This window comes from Falco peregrinus, chromosome 4 (assembly GCF_023634155.1).
Source record: "Falco peregrinus isolate bFalPer1 chromosome 4, bFalPer1.pri, whole genome shotgun sequence".
In the NCBI taxonomy this organism is placed as follows: Eukaryota; Metazoa; Chordata; class Aves; order Falconiformes; family Falconidae; genus Falco; species Falco peregrinus.
This window is the reverse complement of record NC_073724.1, coordinates 31,320,440-31,341,713: the sequence shown is the minus strand read 5'-3', so window position 1 is coordinate 31,341,713 and position 21,274 is coordinate 31,320,440. Positions and strand designations below refer to the sequence as shown.

Below are 21,274 nucleotides of genomic sequence, written 5' to 3'. Positions count from 1 at the left end.
ACAGAGAGCTGTGCTCAGATCCTTAGCTGACTTCCCTTCTGTCTTGGGATGCCTGCTATCAAGGACTTTGATTTGTGCTATTATATAAATACATTGTGAAACCAAATACCGTGGAATATTACAGAAGACACATGTATATGTGCATTCAACAGCAGAGTAGGAAAAAAAAATATGAATGGACGCCCTATCTGCTGGCAGTTACTCAGGTGTGAATTTCAGGACAGGAGATGTCCAAGCAGCTAGGTTTGTCTTTCTGAAATGTACTCTCAGCTTCCAATAACCTGATTGTCCTGCTCGAGTACTTGTTTTCTCAACCAGAAACAGGATATGGATTTCAAAAGACAGAGCTTGCCTTGTGTCTCATCAGGACAGGACAGCCTTCCTCTGTCTTTAGCAACCAGCAAGAGGCTTATGCAAGTGGTATGTGGAGCAGAGTGTGTGTGGACATGTTCTGGCACTGTTTCATCAGTCTGAATAGGTTTACTTTGCCCATCAAAGCAGCGATTGCTGCGATTAACATGTCAGTTTTTACTTCTGTGAATATTTATTTCAAAGTAACATTAAAGTATTGAAAAAGTCCTGCAGCATTAGCTGTTATATTACTGCTGCAGGACTGCTGCTATTTTAACCAGTTTTAAGTTATGGTCTCTTTCTTTAGGAATGCTTGTTGTAACAAAGTCTCAAAGGAGCAGCTGACCTCTTCAGTTGAAAAATGAGGCACAGTCTCAAGGAATTAGCCCAGCAGTTAGATGCTTGCCTTTGAGAGTGGGGACTCTGGAAAAGGGGCTTTTGACAAGGGATGGGAGATGGAGCAGAAGGAGCGGCAATTTGTGTGTGTGCTTCCTTACAATAAAATCTTTGATGTCACTTGGGCAGTTTCCTTATTCTTCTGCAGGTCTGGGAATAAAGAGTTATTAGAGAACTTTCTGCCAGCGTGCGTCTCTTTGTATTCGTTACTCTGGCAGAAGGCACAACCAGCTTGCATTTACATCCCGACTTTTAAATATGTCATTTGCTGCTACACGCCTCTAACCGAGGGATCAGAGGCTTAGCTGTAAATATGAGGAAAGCTCAGGACAAAGCTGAGTATACAGACTATTAACCTGAGGTCACTTAACACAGTGAAAGCTTTTTTGCTGTGGGCTTTCCTTTTTCATGGAAACCTTGTTCTGCCCTCTGCTGGCAGTCGTATTAGGAAATGTAGATGGCATGGCGTTATTTTCATGGTACAGCGCTGGCTTGGTGTTTACAGCCTGCTTTACTAAACAGAATTTGAATTCCTGTCATGAATCAGATTTCTCGCCACAGGTAACTGCTGTGCCCATTACGTTTATAATGCGTATTATATGAAGATGTGTAGTAAATATGCTAATTTTGGCCTTTCATCATCCCAAGGTACAAGTTATTACCCAGGGAATAGTTATTCTGTCCTTCAAAGCTGTGTTTACTTTCTGAAGGCAAGCAAATTTCTGATTTTTGGTAGGCATGCTGATTCACGAAGTCAAGTGTTTGAGTTAAGAAATGCTAGTATGGAGGATGCCTGTGCTATTTTATTGCTACTCTTGCTGCGTGCATATGCATTTGAGTCCTGTACTTATTAGGTTGCATACTATTTTCCTCCACAGGTGTTTTTGCACATTGGTGTGTTGCACATTTAATGAGCAGCAGTTCCATATATTTGTTGTTTCACCTGGCCCGTAACCGAAATCTGGAGCACTGTCCTCCAAAACAGAATTCAGATTATAGTTCAGTCTACTTTCCAGTTTCAGAACAATATGAAGCAAGAAGTACTAACCACTTTGAACTTGGTTCACTTCTTGAGGAGGTTTATCCCATGCACTGAATAAGTGGAGGGACCAAAAAGGAAAAAATGCATAATATGTGCGTAAAAGGAGACAAAGTAGGATTTTACAGACCGCTTCTATTCTGATGCATCTCATTTCTTAAATGTCTGGTATTACAGCCTTGATATTCTTTTAATATTACCTGAGTGGATTTGAGACATCCACACTTTTGAGAAAGCCAACCTGAAAAATTGTGCATCAACTCTGGGTAGCTATGGTAGTTGAGAGCAAGGCCGGAGCTTTTAGATCCGCTTCTGCCAGTTGCATTCACAAAGCAATCAAAGTTTACTGCAACTTCATTGACAAGCATAATGCAACATATTTTTCCAGTGGGTTTCATAGATTAAAAGGGTAGGGTTTCATAAGGTTTCGTTTCTCCTGAAAGCAGGTGAGTGAGGGGAGCTAGTGCAGGATTTTGTAAACATAAACCATAGACATGAACTGTCTTGCTGTTCCTCTGCCCGTTCCTTAGCTTCCATACTCAAGGTTCCACCTCTCCATCAGAGTTAGGTCGCTTGCCACAGAAGACCTTAGCTCCTGCCTCTGCTTGTCTTTCTCCTTTTCTCCAGCCTCCACTTGCTCCCAAGCTCTGTCTTCCCTCTTTCAGCTCTTGATCCTGTCTTGATTTTACCTTCTCTACGGATTCTCGTCTAAATTGTAGTTTTCATGCTGCTTTGACTTTCAGATCATTGAGAAAGCTTTCCGTTGGAGCTGTAATTTAACTGCTGACAACAGGATTCCCCTTCTTGGTTACTTATTGCAGGCCCTTTCAAAGTAGTTGCAAACCTTTGCAGTGGTTGCTTTACTGAGCTGCCTCCTCTTCTTACTTGTCAAATCTGACAATAAATGCAGCCAAATGAACAAACAAGTGGACTAGTATGGAAGTAGGATGAGTCTTTGGTAATAAATAGATATGTATTTGACCCACAAATTCTAGCTGTAATTAACCAGCTGTGAACTATAATTACAATTTTCCAGAGGCCGGGCTGCCATCAAGTAGTCACTGTCTGTGTTTGCAGAGGAGGATTAGAGATGGTGTTTGAAGGTGCTGCTTGGGGAAAAAGCAAGCTGTTATTCTAATGGGGGACAGCTGAGACCTACGTTTTACACCAGTCACAAGGGACCACTGAGGCTGGTTTTCAGCCTTGCTGCAGAACTGTACATTTTACAGAAAGGCACTTACGCAGAATCTTTAAGGCAGGATGCCCTCGGAGAGGAGCCTGCAAGTGTGACTGTTCAGGAAGATAGTTGAGGTTACAGTCTAAGTAACTTTTCCACTCGTATTTATCCGAGAAAATTATCGACTTCAGTTCTTAGAGCAAAAGGGAAAGGGGACTTAATTATAATGCAGCAACTCAGTAGGGAGCCCCAATAATGATTGCAAATTATGTAAACTGTGCTGTGAGATGCTGTGCCTGTTTGCGCTGGAGCCCTGCTAAGACCCCAGGAGATCCTGAAAACAAAGAGTGAAAGGAGGGCACTGGAGGCCCTGTCAGCTGTTTTGAAAGGATACCATCCTTTAGCTGGTCCATCAAGTCACTAGCTGCTGGTGAGCTTACCTGTGGTGTTGCAGAAGGTCCATCTAAGGTCTGTCTGCCTGCTCATTCCAGGGCATGCAGGCAGGTGACCCCGAGGCACCTCGTGTGTCACTCCCTGCTTTCTTAAGTTGGGCTTTTCAGTGGCTTATGCTGTGCAAAGAACTGGGGTGTCTGGATTCAGGTACAGCACATCCTTATGCAGCCTCCTCCCAAACAAGTAACCTGCTTTTAGATACCAGCTGGAGCAGGAAACAAAGTGTTTCCTACCAGGAAAAAAGGGCAGGAGGGCTGCTGCCTCTGTAGCCTCATCCAGCTAATTGCTCGTTGTTGAAATGAGCTGGGGCTAGTGGTTTGCTGTGGGCGAGGAAGCTGTGGGGCTGTGTTAAGCCATAAATATGAAGGCTGGAACTCTACATAGCATTAGACTGTAAGAGCTGCATACTGCTTTCCTGAGCTACGTTTTTCTTTTTTAGCCAAAAACTTTAGAATGAGGTTTTTAACAAAGATTAATACCTCTTAATTCTATCCTTATGGTTTTTCCCAAGAAAGTTTTAAGTTTTAAAACGAGCACTAACAGCATGCTTGTTTGCTCTGAGAAGAGGAGTCGAGCATTTACAGTGAGGAGCTGTGCTTTGAGTTCAGCAGTAGGTAGGAAACTGCTCAGGATGTGTCCAAATCCCAGTTTGTTAATTGGCCTGCATACAAGTGCAGAATAGTTTTTGTTGTTGGGGTTGTTAAATGCCGTAGATATTTATTTTTGGTGGATTTTTTTAGTTCTTTTGGATCTTTGGATGCTTCTTTAGTTTTACTAACACTTTTTTTAATACTTTTTTTTTTTTTTTAATCTCTCTTACTTCAGCCATTGATGGATTTCTAAAAACTGATGAAAGACAAAGACTGGCAAAGGAGAGGAGAGAAGAAAGGGAGAAATACTTTGGTAAGATGGCGAGAGGTGTATGTATTATTTATGTATATGTGTTAATAGACTTAAGTTACTAACATGACAGTTTTTCTGTTCTGAATTTTAAACATTGTGATTCAGTCTGTTCCTAGTATTTATCACTTATATTACTACTTTTACATTAAATTATAAAAAATAATCTGTCTTCTGCGATTTCCATTTGAATATTTAATAGTCTATAGTTACAAGTTGACTTTCTTCTTTATGTACTTCTGAATATAGGTTTATGTGCAAGATACTGAGTGTTACAATTGTGATTTGTAAAAATACTAAATAAGCCTTGAATAATACTTAGGATAATAAGTAGGATGATTTGGTGAACCAGCTTCAATTTTAGTCTCATTAAGTTTTAGCGATATTAAAAGATACTATGGACTTGTTAAGTACAGCATGAAGCAGATACTTTTCCATAAGGTTTAAAATGTGTAATCTTTCAAGACAATGAGAAAAAATACTCATTTCCTAAATAACATAAGCATTGATTTCGGAGTTTTTAAAATATTCAGGTGTTTTTAATCTACTAATACCACCAGGGAAATGCTGAGGAAATCAAAGGGAGAAAAAAAAAAGGTGCATGGGTGTATACACAGTTAATTTCATATCTATATATGAATTAAATTAATTGTTCAGCATTGTTTTTGAATATATATGCATTTGTATATGTATGTTTAACAGTTACCTTCACTTATCCTCATTGTAGTAACAAGAAAGGCCCCTGACAATACCTGTTAGAAGGAATTGTCAGTGGTTTATGATTTTGTAAAATTTAAGCTAGATGTGTATTTTGAGGAAATGTCAAATAAAACATTATGGACACCTGTGGGAAAAAAGTCATAGGAGAATACTGGTTTTTGCACAATAAATAAACTGTTGACCATTTCTTGACAAAACCTGAGGCTTGAGGCCATTGACTTTTTTTTTTTTTTTTGTACTGTGGGCTTGGTGAGCAAAGATTCCTTTTGGTAGTTTCTGTGAAAATCTGATTGTGTTTAGTTCTTAATCTCCCCAGAGGCTCTGTCTATGAGGCATGCACCAGCCGGAGTTGTAGTTTACATCTGTTCTAAGTATACTCAATCCAGACTACCTCTTCTGTCCTCTTGATAATCCCTTCTTTTCTGGTTCCTGAGAAAGTGACATGATGAATAGATTGGAAAGGACTTGGATTAAAAAGCAGAAGAGACGAGAGGGGGAAAAAAGTTGGAGAATCTGGGAGTTATTGGCCCAGGGGATTTGGGAGGGCTTCTCTGCAGTTCTTGTATCCCGACATCATACATGCCTTCTGGAAACATACTTTCTTAGGTTTAAGGCCATTTCTAGAATGAGGAGCTCTGGGTTTTGGTTACAGTTTGCCTGTGGCGAATTTCTTTTAGGAGTTCAGAAAAAAAGCAGCAAGTTCACTAGATGGACAGATCTTTATGCAGCTAGCAGGTACTTTGCAGCAATATGAAATAACCTTTTCACCAAAGCCAAAACTCATTGATCAGTGGTTTAGTATCACTAAATCAAGGAATAAGAACTGTATGTATGTTCCTGATGACAGAATGGTTTGCTTTTCTGTGTAGAATCAGTCCTGGGTTTAACCTGCTTACTCGGAAGGTAATAGTGCAATCTCTGGACACCTCACTTTATTTTTGGGTTTTATCAACTCCAGCATGCTGTTTTCACTTGCTCTACTTGATGTGGCTAGTAGTCATTAATAATTAGTGACTGGTCACTTGTCTTCCACTGTCCCTGAGGTAACTCTTTATCTGTGTACAAATCCAGGCTCACCTGCAGCAGTTGACACCCCTCTCACACTGCCCTGTCCTCAGGGCAAGGAATGGTGACTTCTCACAAGGCAAAAGGGGAAGACAACATCAACTATTTCTAACAAGAATAAGGTAGAAGTTGTTCTGTAAAGCAGGTTGGATGTGAAAAAGAAGTATTGTAGGAGGATCCAGTATTCAAGGGAAAGAAATGCAACTGTTGGAAAAGGGTCTGGTATTGGAGGGACTCTGGCTTTTAAACCAAGGGCTTGAGGGTAGAGTGGGGCTAAGGAGGTAGTGAAGGTCACAGCTGTGGTTAAAGAGCTTGGGGGCAGGAGGTGAGGGAGTAAGGCTGATAGGAGAAGAGGGAATTGAGATGGCTTGGCAAGGAAGAGTCTGGGACTGATGGGAAGATACTGAGAGAGTTAAAAGGGTGAAAATTTTCTGTACAAGGAAACAGGAATTGAAGAAGCACACTGAAGTTGACTAGGTGAGCAGGATGAAGGACTAGCTCTTGTATAAAACAGTGTTAATTCTGGCTTTTCCTAACTTTCAAGTTCTTAGCCTGGCAACCATGAGAATATTCCTTCTTTGATATCGGCCATATATATGTGGTGGTATGTGACATACACACTTGCGTGTATATAAGCATGCTTACTGAACTCTGCTTCCCTGCCTTTTTAGGGAATACACTTGCATGAGAAGTGGATTTTTCCTCATGATTTCTCACAGTAACTTCTGCTACTTGTTCTCCTATGCAGACCTGAAGCAACAGTCCTGTATGTAATGTTGCTGTCTGAATTTCTGTGACAACAAGCTAATGTTTCAAGAAGATTATGACTCCAGTTGGAATAAACAGCTGGGCAAACCCTCAATAACAGAAGTAATTTTTTTTTTCATGCAGAGAAGCAGAAGTGGGTAACAGTGTAACACCAATTAATGAACAGAATGGTGTGTTCTCAAAGCATCATAGAAAATTTAGCGTATGTTTTCATGTATTGTTTTGAAGGCAGCCCCAAAACGAGAAGCACAGTTTTAAAGAAATTCTAAGGGCTTTTGCTTCAACATGTATGACTGATTCACTACTGAGAACATTTGTTATGTGTGAAAAAAGCATTTGGCTTTAAGCTACAGAGGAATTTGAAACATAACCAAAAAGGAATTGTAAACTATTCCGTACACTGTTTTTACCTAGGTGTAAGGGGCACAAACTGTCACCTTGTGTACAGAGAGCTTCCCTATTTATTTATCGAGCAAATCGTTTAGATTTATTAATCATTCCAGCGCTTCTGTGCACTATATTTTTGATCTTAGTGAACTAAAACCCTGTGTACTTGTTTGCTGTTTTACACTATTGTGTCATGTTATCAAATGGTTTTAAAGCAGAAGAAAATTTGCATAAAGTGAAATGCACCTTTTTCTCTCTGAAGCTGCTAGAGAACAGCAGATACTGGAGAAGGAGAGAAGAGCAAAACTTCAATATGAAAAGCAAATGGAGGAGCGATGGAGAAGGCTGGAGGAACAGAGGCAGAGAGAAGAACAGAAGAGAGCCGCTGTTGAAGAAAAACGGAGACAAAAGCTTAAAGAGGAGGAGGTAAGATCCACTGGGAGATGTATGGCAGAGCAACTCTTTATGGTAGCATTAAACATAGTTGATTACTGACTTGCATTAAATGTTGATTTATTTATTTTGCAAATGCACATGACCATAGTTATAAGTACTCTACTACTGCTTGTACATCAAAAACACTTCCCAAAGCTTTTTTTGTGTCTTGGTTTTTGTATGATCTGCCAGAATAGTCATCTACTTATGCTAACATACGGGGGACTCTCACTGTCAGATGATAAAGCACCAGCTTTCCAGAAGTTAGTTTTAAAAAATGTTTCCATAAGAGGGAAAAGATTGTTCATACTGTTTTGTTTACTGTCTGTGAAATTGAAATAATGTTTTTGAAAATGTGTTGTTTCGTTTTTCCTCAGTGACAAATTCAGAATTTCTTACTTAAAGCAGTGAAGAATCTAGGCTGGTTTAAGATTCTAGCACAGAACAGGACTACTCATACATCTTTTGAAGCATCTTCATACCCTTCCTGTCTTCTACTCTTCCTGCTGAGATCACTGAAAGTTCTTTTTTGGTCTAATGAGTCCAATTGCTGTTGCGAATCTCTGAATGCAGTGTGTGTGTGTGTGTCTCCACGTGACATTGTGTAGAAAACACTAGCACTGCTACTGCAACTGGTAAAGAATTAATGATTTTGGGAAAAGGGGGCAGTGGTTTTAAAAAAAAAAAAAGTCAGAAGAATGTATTTCCCAAGTTCCTAGATAAAAAGGCTCTAGAAATCTGCTGTTGTTAATCTTCCCTACTTTCTGCCCTCCATCTTTTGATCAAAATATCATTGCAAAAGAGGTAAAACACTTCTGCGTGGGATCAGAATAATACACTGCTGTCATAACAGCAGTAACATACTGATTGTGGCTTCTGCATAATAGCTGAGAATTAATTTTAAAATATTTTGTCATGTCGTTCATTTCAAATTCTGGTAAGAAAAATGGCAAAAACCAGAAACAAAGGGTAGGAGGTTTCCTCCTCGGTGACGTCATTGGCCTGACATGCTCCTTCCCCAGTATTTCCTCCTGTAATAACCTTTTGCAGCTAAGCAAAATTGATCCCCTTTGTAGGGCTTGTATGGGAAAGTGGCAAGTACAAAAACTTCCAAAACCCTGTCCTCGGAATTTGCACCAGAATGGGGCAGGGAGGGGAAACAGGTGTAGGAAGAGTGATGAACTGCCTGCTTTCCCTGCCTGTGTGGTTTTGCCTGTGCTGCAGAAATGAGAGCAGGGTTGTTGGACGTAAGAGAGGGTATGCCAGGTCAGACCTGAAGGCTCTGTTTGGTGGGGATCCCATCTGTAGTGCACTTGCCTGCACTTGCCCAGAGGTGGATATAAGAAGCTGAGCGCACAGTGATGTTTATCCCAAGCATCAATGAGCCTGTTACAGCTCCCCAGCACCCTGTATGTGTAGCAAGAGATTCCTCTAATGGTGAGAGAAAGGCTACCTCCAAGTATTTGGTCATAATACATACCACTCCTAGTTCTGCTCACTGAGCTGGTCCTTCAAGCTTAAACTGTCTAAAGCCTTTTGGAAGCCAAGGCAGGCCCAGGCCTGGCTCCTTTCCCTTTCCTTTTCTCCTTCCCCCAGGTTGAGGAACCTGAGAAAAGGCTGTGTGGGCAGGAGGACAGGAGAGGATGCTTGCTTGAGGATGGATTAGACCTAGTGAGAGGAAAAATCCAGGAGCCTCTGAAGGAGGGGAAGGTACATAACAATAAACTGTAGGACAGGGGAGGATGAGGGAAGAAGGAAACTGGGAAAAGGAGACACCACCACCACCTCCTGCTTCCCTTCATGGTTATTTGTTATTCCCTCATTTGCTGAATTCCACTTGAGTTCTACTAAAGGGTATGCCAACCCCCGCCCAGCTCTTCTGATGAGCCTCTCAAACCCTGTATGCATAGTAGCAGTGGAGTCTGAGTACTGAGTAGTCTGAGTAAGGATGGTAATGAAGTTGCAGCTCCCTGGGCATGGCAAATTACTCACTGCTGCTGAGTCATTCTGGACATTTGAGGCCTTCTTTACTGGAAGAGCTTTGAACCTCTATTTCCCACACCTGAGATGAGGGGCGACAGTGCCGTGGTCAGTGAGCCAGCATACTGCAGCATGTCTTCAGTTTTTCTCCTTTTAACACTGGTTAACACTGGGCGGGGACTGGGAGCACCCATTTTACCAGTTCATCAGGTGTATGAAGTGCCAAGTAGGAAGATTTTCTTCCTTGCTGTCTGCCTTATTGGTTGTACTTTATATCTTCCTTAAGTCTTTTTTCCCTGCTTTTTAACACAGCTGAAGGCAGTGCATATTTGTGATAAAAACAGAATATATAAATCTCTCTCTAGAAAATATTGTTGCACCTGTAAGAGTTTGAGAGATGAATGGCTCTTAACAAATTATGGGGACTTGTTGGCTTCCTACATCAGAACATCTTCTGCTTGAATGTTTTTCATGCAGAGGACATCTCAAAAAGGAGGTGGCTAAAGTTCAGTTTTTTATGCTTGCGTTTGTCCCTCCCACCTCTACAGTGCCAGTCAAGAGATCGTGGTTTGAAAGTCTGTGTTGATGGCAGTGGATGTGTTCTGGCAGAGTTCTTCTCTGGGGCAGCTGGAGCTTGTGGCAGAGCACGGTGGGAGTGTGTCCCATTCCTCAGACAGGAACTGAATAAGTGTGTCTGAAAATTGTTCTGTGTATATTGACTTCACCTTCCTTATCCGTAGAGGTCTTCAGTAGCACTGCCCTTCCTCCATATTACTTTTGAAGTTGTTATTTCCTTTAGTAAAAGCAGCCTCTGAGCCTTGAGGAAAGAAGTGTATTGTTGTTTCACAGACGCTATTAAAAAGTTGCTTTAAACTTTTTCTTAACTTAAGTAAGTAGCCAGTGGCTTTAGGACTAGATAAAAGTGAAGCTAGTCCTCATTCCGTTAAAATAATTTTTTCTCTTTCACCATCTTGAACTTCCATGTAACTTGGAAATACCTTGCAAATAAATGTCTAGCTGTACACCAGGGTATTGGGAAGTCTGTAGAAGCTGTGTTCTACTGCCCTTGTATTCTGTAAGACAATACAAACACACTTGTACAGGCTGTGTCAAGGATACTAGTGCAAATAAGAGTAATAACATTCATCTAGTCAAAGGTCCAGTTTTAATAAAACCATCAGATTTTGTTAAAAAAGAAATTGATAAAATTAGTACTGATCCTACCAATATACTGTTGTTTAAATGACTTACTACTGGTAGGCAGCATCAAGTCTAATCCAGCACTCAGACTTGAAAGATTAATGTAGCAGCTGCTAAATGGAAAAAGAGTATCCTGCAGCATTGGAGAGATTGTTTTGGTGCACATGGACTATTTGTTACATGTGTAAGAAGTATGCACTTAAGAGGGTGAAAAACTCTCAAGATATAACAGTGTTAATTACTTTCTATATTATAATTCACAGTTAATTACTTTTTGAATTATAATACATGGAAAGAATAATTGCTTTCCAAACGTATTTTGGCAGTTTGTATGCTGAGTGGAATTCACTTGCACAAGTAATACAGAAATTTTGCTGCAAGCTGTGTGATAGATGTGAGAAGAATTTAGTCCTTAGTACAACACTGACTGTCCTCTGCTCCCCTCCCCCCCCATTACTTGCTGCTGCAGCTCCCCATATACCTTAACACAGAGACTTCATTTGTCCTGTGTTGTTCTTTGATGCACGCACCCTTAATACACATGCATAATTGTAATTGGTTGAGAGTAGAAAATGGATTCTATTCAGAATGGTAGTTACATTTAAAAATACTGTATTGCTTTTTAATACATTCTTTAAATAGAAAATAACAGAACTCTGGTTGCTATGTGGAAGAGCCACTCAAAAGATGAAGGCAACTGATAATATTGAGAAACAGTGAGCTATTTAGATAGCTACTGACAAATATATAAACTGAAGAGGAAGATTTTTTGGGCTCTTTCAGATGTTTGTATTGTAGGTATAAGGTAGATTGGTTCTGAATTGTTCGTGCAAATTATTTTAAGTTACAATACTTGTAAAATTAATTTTTTCCTTGTTTTCACATCTGTGTCATGCTTTATGTAGAGAAAAGGAAACTACTTCAGTCAGATTACTTGTATTCTCACTACTGGTTTTCAGGTTTGTTTGGCTTGTTTGGTTTGGTTTTCTTTGCTTGGTTTTTTTAATTCAGACAATGCAAACATTTGTTCTGTTGCTTAGTCTGAGGAAAACCTGGATGAATAAGTATGGATTTTGGAAAGGAACATATATACTAGCAATAGATAGCACTTTTTTTATGGTTTTACTTGTTCTTAATTTAACCTACATGTAAAGCTTGTACATTATAGTTTTTTGTGGAAGCTCACAATATATCTTCAGTGCAGAGATTATTTCCTCTATTTATAGCTGTTAAGAGTTCCCAAATGAGGATCACGTGGATAGTTTGATACATTTTTGAGAAGGTGCTTCATCTATAGTATAGACAGGAAGGGGTTTGTGCATTGTTTGCTGATGAAGGAATGCTTTGTCTTGTTGAGTTTTTGTCACAGACCAGATTATTAATGTATGAGTTGTTTATGCTGTGCTTCCATGTGTCTTACTATTTTCTTTAGCCTTTTAGTTTTGTGCTAACTTAAAATCTTTTTTTTAAATAACTATCCTTTCGTCATGAAAAATGGCCTTCATATTGTTCTTTATCTAAGCTATATCTGCAGGGTTTCATGAGGTTTAATAATTACTTTCTTCAGTGCTTTAATGGAAGGCTCTTTGCAAATGAAAATGAACCAACCTCTCCACATCATGTAATTAAGATTTCAACCTCAGATTGTAGGTAGCATGGGCTTTCAAAGATGTATGAAAAATAATATTTTCTTTAATCTATTTCATCATGCATTTTATTCTTAAATCAACACTCCTATAGTAGGTGGTATAACTGTATTCTGTGGTTTGCAGACTACAGCATATTGCTGGTCCTTGCTTCAAGCAGCATTAAAAACCACTCCAAACATAAATCACCTAGATAATTGAAACTTGACTGCTTTCATCTTATCTTCTTTGATTCATGTGTAACAGTATTCATTAGATATGGAAAGAAATATTCCATATAAGTGTATGCTTTAATGAGAAAAAAACGGGAGGGTGGTTTTTCCTTTGTAAAGAGTGTGGGTAGAAAGGTATATTGGGGCAAGGTGCTTAGTTAGAAGGAAATAATGAAAAGAAGCAGACTGCAGAGAAGAACTGGTGATGAAGTAAGAGGTGAGGTTTGGAAAGAGTAAGTACAGAAAAGGGACTGAAACAATTAAATTAATGTTGGGAGTTGGGAAGTTAAAAGCAAGAAGTATGAACTTGAAATGCAAAGCCAGCACGCAGAGGTTTTAAATGTGAAAATTGCATCATCAGGTAGTAAAAGAAGGAAAACAGACTGTAGCAAACTAAGTCGCAGAGGGGTGAATCTGGAAGATTGCTTTCTTGTCACACCCAATGTATGGAAAATAAACGATAGGGTATCCAAAACTGTGAGGTTTTTCTGTGCTGTTGCAGAAGAGGCTGTGCCTGAACTTTGTGGTGCTTCATGTGTTTGCCCTTTAGGGAGAAAAAGGAGGAGGATGGAGGCAAAGCATGCATTTGTGAGCCTGCCTGGACACTGATGGCACTGACTAGACAGAAGGGGGAGGAAGGGCAGGGAAGCAGCTGCCTGATTTCAGTGGTCTTTGAATGATGTTACCTGATAGACCGTGAACTACAGTCACAGAAGGGAGACAAAACTGAAGTGAGAGCTCAAAACACATGACTGCAAGATCATAGTCTTGGACAAGGCAGCAGAAATTGTAACAGCAGGGTGGGTCACCTGGCTGAGAGGCAACAGGGACAGAAGAGGTGAGAATGATAGAAAGGGTGTGTGAGAATTGCCTTTTTTCACTCTTTGTATACAGGGTGATGATACAAAATTCTTTATGGTACAAGTGATTTGTAATAAAGTTAAGAGAGCTTAAAGATAAAAGGTAGTGGCTTTCTGTTGAAATTCATGGATAATTGGTAGCAGCGTTGGGTGAATTGGAAAAAATGAGGTCAGAAATAAATTGCTGGAAGTCATGGTAGTAGAAGAGATTCTTCAAAGATGTAGAAGAGACAAAAGTATGTTGCAGATAACCAGAAGATGATGAGAGGGCATCTGGCATGGTAGAAAGCCAGTGACCATAGACGAAGCCCCAGGAAGGTAACAGTTTACAGGTACATGCATAAAAGTTCCAGGCATGATAGTTATGGAGGTGCCTGATGTTAAAGTCTGATCTGAATGAGCTCCATCAGAGATCATGGGCTCGACATCAGTGTGGAGACTGAAGGAGACATGCTTCAACAAAGAATGACATTTTGGGTAAAATATCTCAGGGAAGAGGAACAGGAAACCTAGACCGAAGTCATGAATCAGTGACAGACAGTAGTCTGGCCAAGAGATACAGGAGAGTTTTCCGTGCAGTTGATCTGAGCTACCAAAAGATACTGGAGACAGAGCAGGGGATGGATAGAAATTGAAGGGGATGTGATGTAATCACAGAAGCCTGCAGGCTCAAGAGTTTGAAGTGGATAGAGTTCTGTACTAGACCAGAAGGACATAGCTAAGCCAGTAAGTAGTAAGACCAAAAATACTAGTAGTATCAAAGGGCTAAAAACCATTGGGGCAGGAGTTGGAGTCAGCAAGAGTAGACTTATCTTTCATGGTAGGGTTTGGGTGCTAAAATGTAAGGGTGAAGAGATTGCCAGATGTGAATGAGGTACTGGGAGAAGGAAAGGAAGAGGGGGTGGTAGGTGATGGAACAGCAGGTGGGGAAGAATCTGATTTTACCTGCTTGAAAGGAGGAAAAGAAAAGGTGCAGATATCATTGTTGCAACATTAAACCACTGAGAAACTAGCAGAGGGAGAAGGTGGGAACAAAACTGAGTGGAGGTCTTTAAGTGAGAGTTAGGAGGTGGTAGGAAGGGAATAAGGCAACCATATGTAGCTGTAAGGTAAAGGTTGAGCAGGATTTGGGGAGGGGAAAGAAATCTTCTTGTTATTGCCCATCTGAAAATCCTAACTCATCAAGCCATGGAGAAAAATGTGGAAGTGGAGGGGTAAAAAAGTAAATCTCAAAACAGCGTGATCTGGGCATGCACTAAAAAATACTGCGGGTGGGGTGTTGGGGTTCAGAAGCTCTGAAACGCCTAGACTGTGAGTAACGTAGTGGAAGAAAGGAGGGAGTTGTTTTTTAAATAAATAAATAAATTAGGCATCCTGCAAAGTAACCTACTTTGGATTTGAAGTGATCATGTATCTCTGTGGCTAGGAGGAGCCAGTGGCATTACAGCAATTTAGCTGCGCTCAGAAAGGCATGGAAAAAAATCCTGAGGTCTGCATAGACAAGAAGGAGTTAATGCTTGTCGAGCATTATTCTTATACAAATTAAGTCCAGAGCACAGCAGCAGCCTCACCAGCAGGAGCAGATGCTAGTCAGTGATGCAACCTGTGTTATTTACTTAGGCCTCTGTAGTGACCTCAGTGGCTTGCAGACAAAGGATACATATATCTGGAGGTAGGTAGCATGCTGATATTTTCTTTATTCAATCCTTTTTGTTTTATCGAAAACAAGCTTCTGTAATCATCTTGCATGGAGCAACAGGGGAACTGTGTATTTTTAGCATGGCTTCAGAAGGAGGGGGAAAAAAAAAAGCCCCCAAAGAACTGATTCAGATTTGGTTTCTGTTTTTGTACCAATATAACCAGGAACGTTTAGAAGCCATGATGCGTCGGTCCCTTGAACGCAGCCTGCAGCTGGAACAGAAGCAGAAGCCATGGTCGTGGGGAGGAGCACTGGCTGCAGGCTCAGGAGGGAGAGATGGTAAGTGAAACAGGCTGCCTGCATTGCAGATCTTGGAAGTGCAAAATGCATGAGGTTGTAGAGATAGTAAGGGTGATGCATTTTATAGTCAGGGTGGTGCTGTAGGGGCTACTGCCTTGGGGCGTGAATAAATGCTTTGTAATTGCTTGCCAGGCTTCCTCTCTCTAATACCTTCTGGGGAGAAAGGTCACTACTAACTGAAGAACGCAGATCATTTTAATAGAGTAACTAGAATCTGTTTGGAGGATGCTAAATGCTAAAATTAAATTTATGCTCTCTCTCCCTTAGTCTCTTCCCCCACATTATCTTCCCACACACACAGTCAGAAAATTTAATATTCACCAAAGGACTGAGTGCTGCCTAAGACTTGCAAAAGTTGATCTGTTTTTGTTTGGTACTTTAAAAGCCTGACAGGAATTTCTAGATGACTATGCAGCGTGTGCAGTTTAAAATAGTTTTTTTCCCCCCCACATACTTTTTGTTGCTGCTCTTTTTTTGATTTGGCTTCAGAACAAACTCTTTTTATTACATAATCAGTCATGTACTGCTTTTATATTTCAAAAATACGCATGTTTTCTGTTTTAAATCATATAATTTATTTAAATTTGTCAGGTTTGAATAAACTGATGTTACAGGGAAAGATATCTGTGTTTGGGTGATGATGAAATATGACAGTTCCTCTCTTTTAAACAATGTGTAGATATACTTAACTCTAAAAAGGCAAACTGTTTCACATCATAGTTTTCACGGTATGCCATCAAAAAAAGCCAGGAAATGAAATATATATGATAATAAAAGAAGTCTTTTATACTTTGAGAAAGAAACCAGTTTGTCGTTGTGATGCAGCTTATGCTTAATTCCGGCTCCCCCAGCTTAATCAGTAATTTCTTTCACCTCTTTTTGCTCTGATTTCTCTGCTGTGTAGGTGAATCAGAAAATAGCCCACGCCCTGTTCTAGGTTTAGCTGCCAACACCCTTCCTTCAGACCCTGTGACCTCTACTGCTCCAGCTGATTCCTTCAATGGTATTTCAGAGAATCACAATACCATCGTGTCTCGTTTATAACTGTTCTAATCACTGTAATCCATCCACTGATCTTGTCCTTCCTAACCACTGTTTTCTTATTATTTCAGTCTGGTACTCTACGGCGTTACCCTTAGTGATGTAGAGCAAATGTCTTTTTAATTTCCTTTTAATTTTGCAGTGCATGCCTCGCATTCCAGCACAGTAGAGGCATTTCATGGTTTTCTCACCAACTGTAGACTTCTTCACTCAGATTCTCATCTCTGTTAATTCTGCAGGTGCTCTGTGTTTGTGTGTGTCTGTAAACATAATTACGCATATATTTAACAGCTCTAATGGACATGCACAGGTGCAGGTGCTGTTGGAAAAAATTTTGGTTGCACAGTAGGAGAAAACGTGTTATGAAGACAATGTTTCATCAAAACAGTCCTCTTGAGGGCCTTTTACTGCAATATTTTAAGAATAAGCAAATTTGGTATAAACAGCCATGTATATTTTGGTATAAAACAGGAGGTTTTCAGCCTCCTGAAGTGGATTTCAGCCAAGCTGGTATTTGTAACAAACTCTAGTAGTAGACTTCATTTAGGCAGTTGTGGGTTTTTTTCTTTTTATATTGTTCAGTTATCTTTTTAAAAAGTAGTAATTATTATTCCCATAAAAGGACTGTAAAGTAGAGATGTCCTCCAAAATTAAGAATGGATTGTATACATGGATTTCTAATTTTCGTTGCAAATGTACTTGGCATTTTGAAAACGTAATGCAGCCTTGTGCTTTTAGAGCTAGGTACCTTCTCTCCCCTCCAAAAGAGGAGCTAGGCTTGGATATTACTTCTGCAGAATGCACAGTAAATGTTGTTCTACCCACAACCGCACAGATGGAGGCAAGTCTTGCAGACTCCACTGAGGCAACATTTCGATGGATGTAATAGGGAATGCAGTAACTTAGGGGCTGCAGAATTAGGGCCACATACGTGTCCTGGCTGAAAATCTTTTTGGTTTTAAAGAAATTAAAATCAAATTTAAAGGATAAAGCATCTATGCTTTTAGCTTCTGAGCATCATGCGATGATCATCATATACTAGTATGCCGTAGTAATACTGGAGTAACATTTTTCTGTCATTCAGTTGAATAATTGGGGAGGTAGGAAATTGGTATTGTGCTCAAATAGACTTTGTCAGACAGTATTTCAGAAGAAAAGTGAAAAAAACACTTGGGATAGTGCCAAAAAGCTTTTTTTCTTTTTTTTTTTTAAATAAAAAATATTCTCGAGTAAAAAAAAAAAAAGCCAAATGGCTGGTGCCAGATCAGTCATTAAAACAGTGAGTTCTTATTGTGTGAACACACAAATGCTGGTTGTTTCATTTTTATATTAGAATAATATTGGAGGTCTATCCCAGCTCTTCCAGACTGAAAGTAGAGGGAAGGGGGAATGCAGATGAGGAGTTCAGAGTTGTTATGTGTGCAGTTTGGTTTTTTTAGGTAACTTTCTGCTTGTGCTGATACTGATTATCTTGTATCAGAATGGCTTCACTTACACATAATTATTTGCCTGTGGCAGTATAAAAGATAGGCTGTCGTAAAACTGGATTGTTGTATCACAAGCAGAAAAGTTGCATCCCCAAAGCATGTCTTATAAAACGCTGGTCCTCCGGCAGTCAGAAGGAGCTTATCTCATGCCTTATTCAGTGTTATGATCCGTGGCCACCATGGCAAGGGCCACGAGTACAAATGAGAGGTTAATTCTGGGATTTTATCAACACTGTGATATGAATACAGATATCTTCAATGCGTCTCTCTGCAGCACGTGACAAACTTTCAGCTTCTACAACGAATCTGCCAAAGCAAATGGAATCGCCAATCAGTAAGCACCTCTCCTCCTCCACAGTGGCAATAACACATTCCCCCGACACAGGCAAGTGAATATGCTGGTCTCCTACCAGCATAAACTCTCCTTCTGCTTAAAGCACTTTATATCCATACAGCTATGTAACTTGCTTATGTCTATTATTCAAAAGAACTCAAATATTTGAGGGGTAGTAAGTTAATATGATAAAATAGTTCTGCAGCATATCCCAAGACTGTGCTGGCTTGCTGGAGATCCTGGTCCAGCAACAAAAGCTGTGGGTTGTTTTTTTAGTGATTCTTTTTCAATTTTTGATACTCCAGCAAAGAGGATTGTAATTACGTGCTGCAACTGCAGTAATTTCGTATAACTGTACAGCTTTAGATCTTCTAGCCAAATAAGGAAACACAAGTAAACCAAACACGTGGCTTGACAATAGATGTGCGATGTACTGTGGGCAGAAATACATCTGGGAGACTTCAGTCTGGTGACCAGAGTTGTAGAGCCCTTTAATTTGATTTGAAACTCAGATCCATGAGAGGCTCAGCAAAAGATGATCATCTTGTGGGATTAGTGGTTACTAATCCCACTGTGAACTCTTTGGATTTTTTTGTTTGTTTTGTGTGTCTTTTCTTCCCTCCCCCCCCCCCCCCCTACTTCCCCCCCTTTTTTTAAACCCTAATGAGAAAAAAAAAAATGTATTGACTGAAATAAGTGATAATGAAGGGTTGTTTCTAGAATGAAAAGAGAAGGTAAATTTACTTTCATTTCTGAATTCCTTAATGAAAACTCATCAATAGCTTTGAGGTTATTATGATGGATTGCTATATAGATGTGCATGTAGTAGGAATATCTATAAATATCATATCTTACTGGTTGACACTTAGATTTATGAAGTAGGAAGGAATGCAGGCATGTTGTATAAATAAGACTTATATAATGCCATGAGACTGCAAATTTTAAACGCGGTCCCAGTATGGTTGGCACGTTGATGAGTAGCTGCGCTGTTATATCAAGTGTTTTACCCTTTCGGCTGGGAAAGAAGGCAAACCTTTTTCGTGCTGAGTCATGAAAGCAACCATTTTGCAGAATGGAATATGCCTCTATGTGAGAACAAAATGCAACATGGTCTTAACCTTACTAATTGTACAGGTGGGAAAATAGTTTAAAATTATGGAGACACTAGAAACCTTTATTTTTCAGAGGGGAGTGAAAATTATATTAAAGTACTTTAAATCTCAAACACTTCAAGATTTTTTCAATTCATTTAATCATTTCATCATTTTATTTGTTATTTTAATGTAATATTGTTTTATTTCTTTGCATTTTCAATTTTATTTTATTTGCTTCCATACCTCAGCTCACCGCATGCATCTTAGTCCAATGGAAAACTCTATTGTTTCTCGACTGCTGACTCCCACACAGTCATCTTTAGCCAGATGCAGAAGTGCTTTAGTGCTTTCTGAGCAGTACAATAATTCAGGTAAAAATGTAAATTACTCACTTTGAAACTGTCAAGGTATCTTTTTGGTTGCATTTGAGTAGTTGCTGAAAGAAACAAGAGTACTATGAACCAAATGACAATTTACCTGATAGTACAAAATCAAAAATGAACTAAGTTATGCATGATAGCAGTATATTTAAAAGCTTGAAAAAACACATTATCTTGTCTGTCTTGTTCTGAATGTCTTTTGGAAAAGAGCACTGGTTTTTTAAAAACACAATTTGAATGAACAAAATCACTAAAACCTAAGCAAATGGAAAAGTAAATACATTAATTTAAGAAACAGTCTTTTAGACCAGTGTGTGACACCTCTCAGAGGCTTTATTTGATATATTAATGTCATCCCCTTTCATACCCAGTAATATGTAGAGCAGAAATCCCAGTGCACCATTTGAGCCTTAATTATTTTTACCAGAGTTCCAGTTCTTTGCTGTTAAATTACTTTTTTGCCTTTAACTGTGTGACTGTATGCGTATTTCTATATATGCATGTGTGTATGTACACATTTAAAATGAATACTTCTCAGAGGAAAAAAACAGACACTGATAGGAAGGTGTCAGTTCCAGAAATTACTGATCTTTAAGGGATGATAGTTAACGGTTCCTATCTGTAAATGGCAGTCTAGTAAAACCCTTATTTTGCAAACATCTACGAAAGTAATGTTTCCAGTTCTGCTAATACTTAGGCAAGTGCCTGACTTCATACAGTAGTTTACACTTATAAAGCTATACCTGGCCATGGGAAACAAGGACAAAAGTTTTAACAGCTGTTTTTACTTCTATTAAAAGCAAAAAAAACCCCAACAACATCTGCACCCACCATACACCCAAATGCCTGTCATTTTTTCAGGATAAAACTAGTCAGACAGAAAAAGTCAGGTCATCTTTAGGATGAGTGTTTTCATGCACCATAGTTGAAATAAGCTCACATCCTGCATCTGTGCTTTTAATACAAAGCTATTTAAAAATGAATTGCGAAGGAAGCCTACTTGCCTTTGTGCATTACTGCTTTGTTGCAGTGCATAGGGACATTGATACAAAATGGCTCTAAAATTACTTCTCTTGTTTCTACATTAAAAGCCGCATCTGTCAGAAACAGAAATGTTGTCATGTAGTACTTGGCCCATGAGAAAATTCCCAGTTTACTTGCTGCTCAGGGATCAACTATGGCTAAGATTGAAGAAAAGCCAACTTGGAATTATATCATTTTATTCTACTTAAAATTTTGAGGTGGATTGCTGGGGCCACCTACAGATGTTGTTTTCCATGTTGTATTTGATATTGAAGAAATCAATAGGGACCCACTCATCTTGTTTGGAAACTCCCAGCTTTCTCTCTC

The 21,274-nt window shown here is 39.4% G+C and overlaps 1 protein-coding gene across 9 annotated transcripts in view; it reads left to right on the top strand.

The window, feature by feature from the left end:
* The window catches only part of MAP7D2 (MAP7 domain containing 2), an 84,808-nt gene that overhangs the window by 43,238 nt on the left and 20,296 nt on the right, over positions 1-21,274 (top strand). For 3 of the 9 annotated variants that reach the window (XM_055802951.1, XM_055802950.1, XM_055802949.1), the window contains exons 2-7: positions 4,242-4,319; positions 7,519-7,682; positions 15,453-15,567; positions 16,493-16,591; positions 18,391-18,501; positions 19,793-19,915. In XM_055802951.1, coding sequence (XP_055658926.1) covers positions 4,242-4,319; positions 7,519-7,682; positions 15,453-15,567; positions 16,493-16,591; positions 18,391-18,501; positions 19,793-19,915 — 690 coding nt within the window. Of the gene's footprint in view, positions 1-4,241; positions 4,320-7,518; positions 7,683-15,017; positions 15,262-15,452; positions 15,568-16,492; positions 16,592-18,390; positions 18,502-19,792; positions 19,916-21,274 lie in introns of those variants that run through there. The other 6 variants (XM_055802953.1, XM_055802954.1, XM_055802952.1 and 3 more) reach the window with 5 other exon arrangements.